Source organism: Manis pentadactyla, chromosome 3 (assembly GCF_030020395.1).
Source record: "Manis pentadactyla isolate mManPen7 chromosome 3, mManPen7.hap1, whole genome shotgun sequence".
NCBI classification, from domain to species: Eukaryota; Metazoa; Chordata; class Mammalia; order Pholidota; family Manidae; genus Manis; species Manis pentadactyla.
In genome coordinates, this window is record NC_080021.1 from 171640162 (window position 1) to 171653347 (window position 13186).

At 38.2% G+C, this 13186-nt stretch overlaps 1 protein-coding gene across 4 annotated transcripts in view; it reads left to right on the plus strand.

The window, feature by feature from the left end:
- ADAMTSL1 (ADAMTS like 1) overlaps positions 1–13186 on the plus strand; it is an 859402-nt gene that overhangs the window by 520052 nt on the left and 326164 nt on the right. For all 4 annotated transcript variants that reach the window (XM_036888135.2, XM_036888127.2, XM_057498726.1 and 1 more), the window contains one exon: positions 5536–5663. In XM_036888135.2, the coding sequence (XP_036744030.2) occupies positions 5536–5663 (128 nt within the window). The remainder of the gene's footprint in view (positions 1–5535; positions 5664–13186) is intronic.

The following is a 13186-nucleotide window of genomic DNA, read 5'->3' on the forward strand; positions in this document are numbered from 1 at the left end:
AAGCTCTCCAGAGCAGGGAATCCCAACCCCTGCCATGTACAGTTGGTGGCAGAAGCACTATTCCAAGTTGTTAAAGAAGCCAAGGATTAGATAAGATTTTATAGAGACCCAGTGTGTATAGGGGAGCTAAAAATGGAATCTGCAGATTCATTTCCAAAGCTTGGTATGTGGACAGGATGTTTCTGAGTATAGATTTCTCCCCTTTGCAGAGCATAGGCACACCACAGGATAAATGGTTCTCTCATCACTGGAGGAGTTGTCCGTCCTTGTAATTTAGAGGTGTGTGACATCCATTTCATGCAGTCAGATACGTAGCTCCAGATGGCTTAAGCTAAATGCTGTCTGTCTGGGAGGAGAGGAAAACCAGAGACTCAGGTGCCTTCTTGCTGATCTTGAAATAGTAAGAACAGCTCTTTGCCTCATCGCATAACCCATTGTCCTACTTTTGAAGATCTGTTGATGTCTGAAAAACTCTGTTATACTATTACTTCATCTATTACATGATTTCAATTTTACAAAACCCTATCATCCATTTCCTTGACACCTACTTTCGTTTTCATTTAGTCCTATTGTATAGCTTGACCTCTCGTTACAACATTTGGAAAAAATATTTTCCAAGTACACTGCATAGGTACGTGTCTATGAGCAAATACAACTCTAGAGTTTTTGTTGCTGATTTGTGCTTCCCCCTATAACATCTACTGTAAGTCCTTCATAAGCTGTCCAGGTTCCAGTGAAAGAGGTTTCTGGACAAAGTGATACATAGGTCACTCTAAGGTTAAGTATCCATTGGGCAGTGAGATGCTGGGAAAGAGAACTATTGCTTCATGTGATCACCTGAGACCTGGTTGCTGCATTTGGCTCTGAAACCGACCATGAAGCTCTCAGATGAAAACCAAGCTTAGATAAGCCAGTCCTGCAGAGGAAATGATACCATTCTGAGGTTAATGGGTGGAGAGGAGATCCTCTAATCTTCTTCTGATAGTCCTAGGAGGTATATAATGATCTATGGCCACCATCTATATTCCATGCAATTTGCTTTGACTGGAGCCTCTTAACTGACCAAGAACAATGGATGGAAGGGACAGAGGACCTGATTGCTGACTCAAGCAAGTAGTTGATTTAGGAGTCATCATCGGTGCTACATTCAAAGACTTAGAAATAGCTAGACTTTTTTAATTATTCAGGGAAGTATTCAATTTTCATAGAACCAAGATTTTCTTCTCTCAGTGTTCACTGGACATCTGAAATGCTGGCTCAAAAGAAGTGTTCATCATCATTCTAACCCATCCAATGACTATAAAGTAAAATAAGTGCTACAATAAGAATGAAATTGTAACAGGCTTTTCATTCAAGTTCAATATCAGATGCAGTTTTGACCTTTTCTGATAAGTCTACAGGTGAACATTTATGTGTGCTTCAGTGGCTGAGCATCCTCGCTCTCTCACTATTTAATAAAGCTCTAGAACCAAGAACCCCATGTTGCCTTGATTAGAGATTGATTTTATGAATTATAAAAATCAGGCTTTGGAGCTCTGTAAATACTTCTTTTAGAAATGACAGGCTTTGAGGTACCCAGTGTGTTTCTGTTACCTATTCTCTGCACATTTGATAAGAGCCACAAAGTACTGACAGATCATATCACCAGGTAGACGCAGTGGAGCAGGTGGCTGGGAGGTTCTGCTGTGGGAAAGTCAGGATTTTCAGGGAGATGGTAACCTTAAGTGTGCAGTGTCTCAACTAAGCTCAGCAGGAAAAAAACACGGGTGCTTTCCCAGGGTACGTCCTATAACCTCTTAGAGCACATACATGTTTATAAGTTGCTGTTAATAATAAATAATGCTGGTAATAGCAAATGTTTATATAGTGTTTATTGAGGCCCTATTAGCTTTTAAAAATGTTTATGCATATATTTTTATTGTAATAAAATATACATAGTATAAAATTTACCATTTTCACCATTTTAAGTGTATTGTTCAGTGGCATTAAGCACATTCACACTGTTGTGCAACCATTGCCACCATCCCTCTCCAGAATTATTTTCATCTTCCTAAAGCAAAACTCTGTCCCAATTCAATAAATGCTAACTCCCCATTCCCCCTCTGTCCCATGGTAGTTACCATTATTCTCTCTGTTTCTATGAATTCAACTACTCTTGAGTACCTTGTATTAGTGGAATCACAGCCCTATTTGTGTCTTTATGACTGGCTTGTTTCTCTTCACCTAATGTTGTCAAGGTTCATACACGTTGTAGCATATGTCAGAATTTCCTTCTTTTCCAGACTGAGTAATATCCTATTGTATGTATACACCACATTTTGTTTATTCATTCACTGATGGATATTTGTTTTTTTTCTGCCTTATGTACTTTATATATATGAATTATGATATAATGAGTTATAAGAAATACATATTTGGTCGTTCATCTGACCAAATATATATTTCCCAGGTATATTTGGTCTTCATCCACAGTTCCTGAAAACACTTTGGAGTCTTAAAGGTGAAACAGGTGTTTTGTCATGTGAATGAGAGACTTTTGGACCCCACCCAAGGGCAGAGCTGGAGGCTGGATCAGCCAGTGGCCAGTGATTTAGTCAGTCATGCCTATGTGAAGCCCTCACAAAACCTGTGAGAAGAGCACTCTCACTTGGCTCTGCTCTGCCTGTTCTGCTCAGTTGGATCCTGCTTCGTGGTTGGAGAGCCTCTGTGCTTGGGGAACTGGATTGCCTCCACGTGCCACCAAGCCAGGCCCCGAGCTCCACGAGGACAGGAGCTCCTTTATTTGGGACCTTGCCCTGTGTCTCTCTTTACCTGGCTGTTTGCTTGTATCCATTAAGGTATCCTTTATTAAACATAAGTGTTTTCCTGAGTTCTGTGCGCTGCTATAGGAAATTAATTGAACCTAAGGGGGAGCTTGTGGAAATCACCAATCTGTAGCTGGTCAGAAGCACAGGTAACTGCCTGGGGCTTGCAACTGGTGTCTGGAGTTGGGGTGGAGGGCAGTCTTGTAGGACCAAGCCCTTAACCTGGGGTATCTGGTGCTATCTCTGGGCAGATAATGTCAGAATTGAGTTGAGTTCTCAACACTGTTGGTGTTTGAGAATTGCTTGGTGTAAGTATGTGTGGGAAGACCACCTCCCACATATTTATACACAGTGGAATTAAATCTGGGTACCCAAATGAAGTTACACCATTACTGCTGTGTATATTGTTACTGTTAAACATATATACAAATACACCATTGCATTTGGTGTTGCAAGAATGGGAATTGCAGAATTATTTTAATCCTCACAATGACTCAGCGATGTAGGTCATCTTTATTATCACCACTTCATGACTAGAAAACAGACCATTAAGAGGTCACCGCAAGGAAGCTCTGGAACCAGTATTCCACCCCAGGCTTAGGTCCACCAACTCTGCCCTTAACCACTATCTTATGAGAGTCCCTTTCCAATGATTTAAGAATCTAAATAAAGTATGCACCAGTTAGAGAATCCTTGATACAACACTTTGAGGCCTGGTTTGTGACTTGACATGACAGGTTTTTAAAAGGGCCAAGGGGTAGTCAGTTTGACAACTCAGCACCATAGCAACTGATTTCTAAAGAAACCCTTCACTGCAAAATAAATCGTTTTCTGGGGCAAGAGGATGTTTTCTTTTCTGGGGACCCCTCCTGCTTGGATGATACAACCTTGAATGTAACTAAGTAGGGCATGAGAAAGTAATTAAAAATTAAAATAATAGCCATAACACAACAGCAACAACAATAATGACAGCTGCCATTTGTAGAGCCTACAACCTGCTCGTTACTTCCGTCACCTCTAGTCCTCATGATGCTTTGTATGAGGCAACCCCCTTCTGGCCTCCATGGCCCATTCTTTCCCAGTTACCACACTGCCTACACTCTCTCTTCTGAGAGAAAGCTGGGGCTGAAATTGTCATATTGCCTAACATACATATTTAATGGTATGTTTTTTGAGAATACAATTTTTAAATATTAACATTTGTCATATGTATTGTCACATGAGAAGATACCACCTTTAACATTTGACATGCTCGATTTATTCAGTAAAATAATTTGGCCACAATTTACATTAGTTCTTAGTAGAAATGTTGCCCTGTACTGAACTGTGTCCACCCACCAGAAATCAGACCAGTTCTACCCCTGATGTGATGGCATTTGGAGGCAGAGCCTTCAGGAGGTAATTAGGTTTAGGTGAGGTCGTGAGGGTGGGACTCTCCTGACGGGTTAGTGCCATTATAAGGAGAGACACTAGAGAGCTGCTCTCTTTTCTCTCTCTGAGCTCACATACTGTAGACGATATGTGAACACACAGTAAGGCAGCCTTCTGCAACTCCAGAGGAAAGCTCTCACCAAGAGCCTCCCATGCTGGCACCCTACAGACTTCCAGCTTCCAGAAGTATGAGAAAATCAGTTTCTGTTGCTTCAGTCAACTAATCTGGTATTTTGTTAGGGGAGCCTGAGCAGACCTACAACTATGTATGCATATAGGTGTATGCTGTGCATGTGTATTCTCAATTTATAATAACATAATTATGGGTAATATTTTTTAGTGCTTTACTCTGAAACAAGCCTTAGGCTTAGTTAAATGAACTAAGTTAAATAAACTAAGCCTTGGGCTTGTTTCAGAATAAAGCACTAAAAAATATTACCCAAAGTATATATATATATTGTATGTGTGTGTGCCTGCATGTATAGTGGCATGGTTATAATATTGTCCCCATTTTATAGAGGGGAAAACTGTGGTATAGGCAGGTGGGAAGTTAATTGTTCAAGGACCCACAGTAAAAACCAGAATCCATACCCAAACCCAGACAGTTTCTAACTCCAGAGCCTGTTTTATTAACTATGGCTCAAATTCTATGTTTGTCTCTCCTAAGAAGTGTGAAGTGCAGCACGGGTGCCTCTGCATAACGACATTCCTTAAAGTAAATGCATATTTCGTTAGGAGGCCTGTCAAGAACAAGCAAATATTTCTGTCAGGAGGCAATCCCTGCATTACTAAAGTTACTTCATGCAGTTATTCCAACAAGTCTGAAATCTGGAAATGACATTGCTTTATTTAAAAAATTGTCAATTGTATAAAATGTCAGATTTTGGAAAGTGGTGCTGCTATGCTTATGTCCAGCTTCTGAGAGCAGAAACATCTCTGAGTATGGTTTCTCTCTTTTCATCAAGAGATGACAAGTAGACTCATGAACCCTGGCCCAAATTGTGCCTTCAGTATAATTTTTCTTTCTCTAAACCAGATTCCCATTTCTGGCCCCCTTTTCCATGTGCTGCATTAGTACAATCTCTTGCTGCTTTCAGTCATGGCCCAGGGTCCCTAAACTCAAATAACCCACTTCCCCACATATACACATTATTAAATTGGAAAGAATGTGAGAATCTGATGCATGTTTTTATCCCCAGCAAGGCCACCATGTATGGACATATAGACCAGCCATACTTTAGGACACTTGTTTTGTGGTTGGATAGGGACATGATCATGACTGTGCTTTCCTTTCTCACAGAGCTCCAGGACAGCACGCTCTGAGGAGGACCGGGACAGCCTGTGGGATGCCTGGGGCCCGTGGAGCGAGTGCTCGCGCACCTGCGGTGGAGGGGCCTCCTACTCACTGAGACGCTGCCTCAGCAGCAAGTAAGTCCTGCACGCCCGGGGCCAGGCTTTGTAAGGTGCAGAGGCAGCAAGTCCAAGTGTACTTTGTGGCTGGGGTCATGCAGAGCATTTTGTTGCACACACAAATCCAGATGAAAGAGTGGAAGGAAGGTACAAGGAATTAAATATGTGCATCTCCACCTAGGTATTTATAGTCATGTGATAAGAAATATAGGATTATTTCATTTGTCAAGCATATATGATCTGTTTTCATGTGATAACTGGAAGGAGAATATATTGTTAGAATGGATCTAGTATCTTTAGCCTCAAAATATACTGTATTTTTTGTATCATCTTGACAATGATGATAATAAAAATAATATTAACAGAGAAGTTAATTGTTCAAGGACCCACAGTAAAAACCAGAATCCATACCCAAACCCAGACAGTTTCTATCTCCAGAGCCTGTTTTATTAACTATGGCTCAAATGTTGGATTCCAATGTTACCAAGTATTTTGTAAATGAATGATATATTGGTTTAGTTTTTTAGATGTTATAATAGATAGAAGGTCCCTAAGTTTATTCAGTTCAATGAATGATGGATTTTGAATATATTGAGATTTAGAAAATAGAAGCTGCAGTGGGAGTTGGGGCATGAATAGCGAGAACAATGATGGAGATAGAAGAGAGTGCCTAATGGCTTCCAAGCTGAAAGGAAAAAGCCCAAGGCCTCAGAATGGAAACTCTTTACTTAGAATAATAATAATTCAAAACTGCTTCTTGAACTGTGTCGTCTCTGACTAGATTTTTCTCCAAACTATAAAATATAAAGTACCATGGTAATATTTTTTAATGAAAGATTTTATTTGACGATGAAAAGTGTTATATGTGGCAAGTAAGAGGTTTGATCAAAATTACTATATATTATAAAACATGAACCAGAAGAAGAAAAAAAAAATTTACATCTACTGACCCTTTTAGACTCTTCATAAGTGGCAGAAAGTACTGAGATGTGAGTTTAGGAAAATGTCAATTTATTCTAATGAATGAGAACTCCTTGAAATCAGGGTCCAAATCTTGTTCCTTTCTGTATCCCCCCCAGGCCTGAACTGGGTCTGACAGATATTAGGAGCTCAATTATTGTTTCTTCACTGAATCCATAGTTAACGCAAACCATTTTAGTTCCGGAGGGGTCCCAGTGGAAATGACTTACCCTGAAAAACATGGCCAAAGGGCATGTCTTGCAAGAAACCAGATCAGTTCCACTATTTAGCCATTCCCGTATTGGGGTCTGCAGTGAGGACGGATCCATAAGATTGCATTTACAAGCTAGTTTGTTATTGGAGTCCAGCTTCATATCATACCAGATCCCTGAACTGATTAGAAAAAAATAGACCTTTCATCCTTCATGATTCACCTGTGGTCTTCATCTTGGATATCAAAAACTCCCTAAATCTTCACTACACGTGGCTACATGGTGCTGGCACTCTGAGGCATAACTGATAGTAAACATACATCCGTAAAGCCAAACGTACACACTGGGAATGTTTCTGTTGTGTACTTTTCTCAAATTAGCTTGCTTGATTTTTCTACAGGGCTGAGCCAAAACATGTGTCTCACAAAGCTAGTAAGAATGTATGGGAACTTTCATATTGGCTCAGTGATGTGAATGTTACATTGTGAGAATCTTGTACTGAGTGAGAGATGAGAAACAACTTAAGGAATAAATTAAAATCACAAGTAAAATTCTGTCATTTGGCAATTCATCAAATACTGATGCTGCGTGAAACTCACAAATACTATTTTTGTCACCTAGTAAATTAAGACTCCAGTTGTTAGCATTTTATTGAGACACTATAGAAGATACTGGTTGTCGTCTACTTATAACAAATTAGAAAAAGTAGAATGTAAATTCTAAAATTATAAACATATAGACCGTACATCCCTATTTGACTGTCAAATATTGAAACAATACATTCAGTAAACTCATCCTGGGCTGAATAGGAAGTGGAAAAAAAATGGAGAGGGAATAGATCATCTACTCCTTAGAGATTTGAAGAAGGGAGAGAAAAGCTTCCAAACCTGGCATTTCCAAACCCAGTAAGGACATAAAGAAATATTAAAAGAACAGACTGAAATGACTGAATCAACCCATGTGTTGTCTGCCTCAGGAAAACCAGAATCAGTACAGTTCACCATAAACTCACCTCACAACACAAGCCCTATTGAAGAATGGTGTCAGAATATATGCTGGGCCATAGATAAGTAGTCCTGTCAGGACTTTCTTTTTAAGGTGCACATTGGCCAAAGTAAGTCACCTGGCCAAGCTCAAAATCCAAGTGGGAGAGCAAAAATGTTATGTGGAAAAGCATGCATTTGTAGGGAGAGTGAGGAATTGGGACTATTTTTATAATCCACCATGGATGTCTTCCGTGGCTTTCTTGTTCATTTTCTGTGGCTAATGAACTTAATGGTTTTCTCTTACCTCTCTACTCTAGATTTAGACATCTGAACTCAATTCAGTCACTCTTATACTCTTTGGAAAGATCAGAGGTTATGAATGTATAGGTCTGTAGAGGCCCAGCAGGTAACCAGAACATGCGTTGTAGTCTAATGGAAAGCATGCAGATTCTGCCCAAACAAGTCCCATCCTACTGCTGAATTAACCACCAGGCCAATTTTCCAGCCCTGGTGATGTGATCTTAGAGGTTGCTTTTGGGTAACCTAAAGAATAGCCCTGTGAGGGGAGCTAAAATACTCAGATGTTGTGGAATCAATAAATACTATTCTATTTCTGAAGTGAAATATGTTCCCTGATGAATTGGGAGCTTATGAAGAGGCTTGGTTAACCTTCTGAGTAGAGAACATTTTCTCTGAGTGGTCTTTTGAAGATTGCATGGGAAAAAAAGCAGTGGAGGTGAAGCAGAGTGAAAATATAAAGCCTTGAATATAAAATCCTTCATTCTTAATTGGCAGTGCTCGGTGCTGGGAGGAAGAGTCTGGCCCAGCCAGATACTGAGCAGAATCCTTTCTTTGGCTTCTCCCCCCTCCTTTTTCTAGGCTCACAGAAAGTAAGCAGCTCTTGATTCTCCCAATTTCTGATATTGTAACACTGATAATCGCCTTTACCTGAAGTCCTGCTTTGAACCATAATGCAAGGCACAGTATAAACATTTTCTATAACACTTACTACGATTGTATCAGGTTTCTTGGAGTAAATGGTAATGTAACTGTTGCTAGTCTTGTATCACCAAGTAGTACACAATGTCTGCTTTCATTTACTTTTTTAATTAGAAAACAAACTATACCCCTTGTACTTGATGTTGATTCTTTATTTTATTTCAAGTGAATTTAAAAATATACCAATTACTTTGAGAAGGGGCTGCTTCATTCTCTCCAATTCTCCACCCCCACCCACTAAATACTCAGAAATAATATATTTAACAAATGCATTTTTCTGAACTATACTTCTGTGTTGTTCAGTGGAAACTACCCTTCTTCAACCTGAGTTACTTAAGCAGATATTTTTTAATTTGATACTAAAGATCTGCCTCTGAGACCTTTAGGTTTGTCTTCAGCCAGTGAATTTAGCTTTGCCCATAAGGAGTTTCAGAAGCATAAGGCACTCAGGCATACTGTGTGTAATGTCATATGTACCATTGCATTAGGTCTTGACAAGACCAAGGTCAAAGGGACAAACTGCAGCTCATTTGAGACAGCAGTGAATCCATGGAGTGCCAAGTGTGGCGTTGACCTTTGTACAGGTGGCTGAAGCATATTTAAAAGTTGTTTATGACCTTTTACATTTTCTGAAATGCCAAATTAATCTCCAAATTAATTCACAGTATGAATTAATATATTACTACCATAGGTTAATTCATATTTAAGCATATGAATGTTTTGTTTGATTCCAACTGGCTTAATAAAGGCCTTGTCAACTTCATGTATATCCAAATAGCAAAATACGGCTTACTTATAAAGGATGAAAGCATTTTTTAAAAGGTAACTTTTGAATTGAATTTTTGGGTTGAAGAAAATGTTTTTGAGCAGAAATAAAATTATTAGTTGAGGAAGAGATAAGTCATCACACTGTGGAGGTGCCTAAAAAAAGTAAGATTATGGTATTATTCCAAGGGGATATCGCTGCCAGAATATTGTCAATATCAACACAGAAAAATTAAAATAAATAGCCCCAAGGAGTCTTATCTCACAGGAGTGGGGAAGTTCATTCAAGCTCGTCATTTCATAATAATTGTGGAAGGGAAAGGAAGCTAACTCCTCTGATTTTTAAATTGCAAACATAATTTTTCTCCCAGACAAATACTGATATTTATAGTAATAAAAGCATTAGTTAGCAACTAAATATTCTATATCACTTAATAATGAATACCAAAAGAAAAATTTTAATGTTTAAATTTGGCTTCTTAAACAAATATTTTTTCTTTTAAAATTATCTCATGTCTATCATAACATCCAATTAAGGTACACAGGACTTGTTTTAAGAAGTTTTAGAACTCAGCTCAAGAGAGCCCCAAAGCAAGATTTATGTTATTCATCTAGTGTTTTATGTTATTTGCCTTGTTTTCTTTGGAAATGTTTGAGGTTTTGTTTAAAAGAAAGATACACGAGTCCAGAGTGGGTCTGACTACTCATGTCATTTATATGAGCTAGTCTTTTCTATTGTGTTAGTGATTTCACGTATTAGGATATATGCTTAAGAGTTTGTGGTGTTCTTCCTTTTTTGGGGGGTCAAAGCCTAGTCTAAATGTATTACCAGGACTTCTAATATTCTAGGTAATATATTTTAGATGGATGTTTTGTTCCAAGATCAGATCTCCTGTCAGGAGGAGAATGCACTAAGGCCAGTGATGGAATGTCGGGACCAAATTATGGCCGGGTTTATCCCACAAACCCATTTGTTGGAATAAAAGATAGTTGGAAATGCGTTTGGTGTCCATAACCTTTACTAGACATATCAGGGAACTGTAACTCTTGGCTGTCTTTTTCTATTTATTTAAAAATTCCTTATTTGATTAGTTCAGTAGCCTTTCTGAAGTTTTTTTTCTCCTTAATTTAAACTACTTAATTGAGATACCTTTGACATGTAAAAATTATATGTATTTAAGGGGTACAACTTGATGTTTTGAAATATGTATTCATTCTGAAAATATCACGACAATCAAGCTAAATAACTTATCCAACACCTCTGCATAGTTACTGTGTGTGTGTGTGTGTTGAGGAGATTTAAGATCTATCCTTTTAGCAAATTTCAAGAGTATACACAGTATTGTTAATTACTGTCACCATGCTGTACAGTAGCTCTCCAGAGCTTAAAATCTGTTAAGATTAAATAATACTACATTTTACGCCTCTTCCACATTGTCTTTATCCATTTATCAGCAGACATTTACCTTGTTTCCTCGTCTTGGCTATTATGAATAATGCTGTGCAGATAGCTAAGATCCAGATGTCACTTCCTTTGGATATATATCACCAAAGAAAAGATTGGATATTGCTGAATCATATAGTTATTATATTTTCAATTTTTTAAGGAACTTCCACAGGTTTCCCATAATAGCTTTACAAATTTACATTCCCACTGGCAGTGGACAAAGGCTCCCTTCTCTCTACATCTCTACATGTTGTCTTTTGTCTTTTTGATAATAGCCGTTCTAACAGGTATGAGATGATATATCATCATGGCTTTGATTTGCATTTTGCTAATGATTAGTGAATTGAGCACCTTCTCATGTATCTGAGAGCCCTTTCTATGTCTTCTTTTGAGAAATATCTTCTCAAATCCTTTGCCCATTTTTTAATTGGATTATTTGTTTTTTACAATTAAGTTGTAAGAGTTTCTTATATTTGTTGGCTATTAACCTGTTATCAAATATAGGTTTGCAAATTTTTTTCCTTTTCACTCTGTTGATTGTTTCCTTTGCTACACAGAAGCTTTCTAGTTTAATCTAGTTCCCCTTGTCTATTCTTGCTTTGGTTGCCTGGACTTTTGGTGTCATGACCAAAAAAATCATTGCCAAGACCAATGTCAAGGTTTTTCCTTTTTTTCTTCTAATAGTGTTACCGTTTTAGGACTTACAGTAAGTTCCATCGTTTTGAGTTGATTTTTGTATTTAATGTGAAATAAAGGTCCAGTTTCATTCTTCTGCATGTGGATATCCAGTGTCCCTAACATAATTTATTGAAAAGACTATCCTTCCCAAGTGTGAATTCTTGGCACTTGCTAGATATAACCAAGTATAAAAAGTGCAAAGGTCAATCATCTGCTATTGATAATTTACCAAATTAAGATTCTACTGATTCTACTGAGTTTCTACTGATGAGAATTGCAAGATATTTTAAGGAGAGAATTTTCCCCAATCCTGTAAATAGATAATATATCTGTAGCAGTGGGTCTTAGCCTGAGTTGTACTTTAGAATCACCCATAAAGCTTTTTTTTTTTGAGAGGAGCCCCTCTCATATTTATTGATCAAATGGTTGTTAACAACAATAAAATTCTGTATAGGGGACTCAATGCACAGTCATTAATCAACCCCAAGCCTATATCTCAACAGCATAAAGCTTTAAAACAAAAACAATACAAATATATGGGCCACACTGAACACCAATTAAATTAGAATCTCTTGGGCTGGTGCCCTGACGTTGATAATTTTTTAAAAGCTCTCCAACTGATTTTAATGTGTATGTAGCATTATAACTGCTGCTCTCTTGAAGGGGATGAAAGTGAAATGATGAAGTTTGTCTCTACCTCTCTGGAAATTTAGAGATTGGTGTAATGAAAAATGAAGAGATTTTTCTGATGAAGAGATTATTTTATGTTTGACTTACTCATTCAGGTTTCTATGCAATAATCCTGCAGCATGAAAGGAAAGTAATGGTCACCAGCATGTCAGGACATAAAACTGGTGAATGCCTCCGTACCTCTCTGAGCCAGGAGAGTAACTTTCCTAAGTAGTTACACAGTTGTCCAGTATTTAGCCTTGCCAAAAGTGGCAAATGGACTAAGTGATTTCTGAAATTTTATTCCATCCCATTATTAAGGCTACAAGTATGACCCTTTGAGCCTCCAGGTTGTTAGTGAATGACTAAGTTAATGCCCAGTGACTGGGGAGTTTTATGTAAATTTTCCAGGATCTATTTCACCTTAAATTCATTAAATTTCTTATCCACACAGTAGAGGTTAACGTTCCACTTTCAATTCAGCATCTATCGTTCCCCCGCTCCCCCTAAAAAAAGAAAGGCTTCCTCATGGTACTTGAATTCTGTTATTTCCTATGTTTGTGCCCAATATGTATGGTAGAGAAGAGTTTATTTAACACTGTTTTGCTTAGTTTCAATCACTTAAGGGTGGGGGTGGGGTGCTGTATAAAGGGGAAGGGGGAAAATGGGAAGGAAGGGCTGAAGAAAGAAAAAAGAGACATTGAAATTAAAGGGACAAGAGATATTCAGCGCAAAAAAAGAGAATATCATACCTTGGGAGGGGGATTCTTTACCTGGGGGCAGAAAGAATAAGTATGGAATGTGAAGTAACCTCATATTTATGTG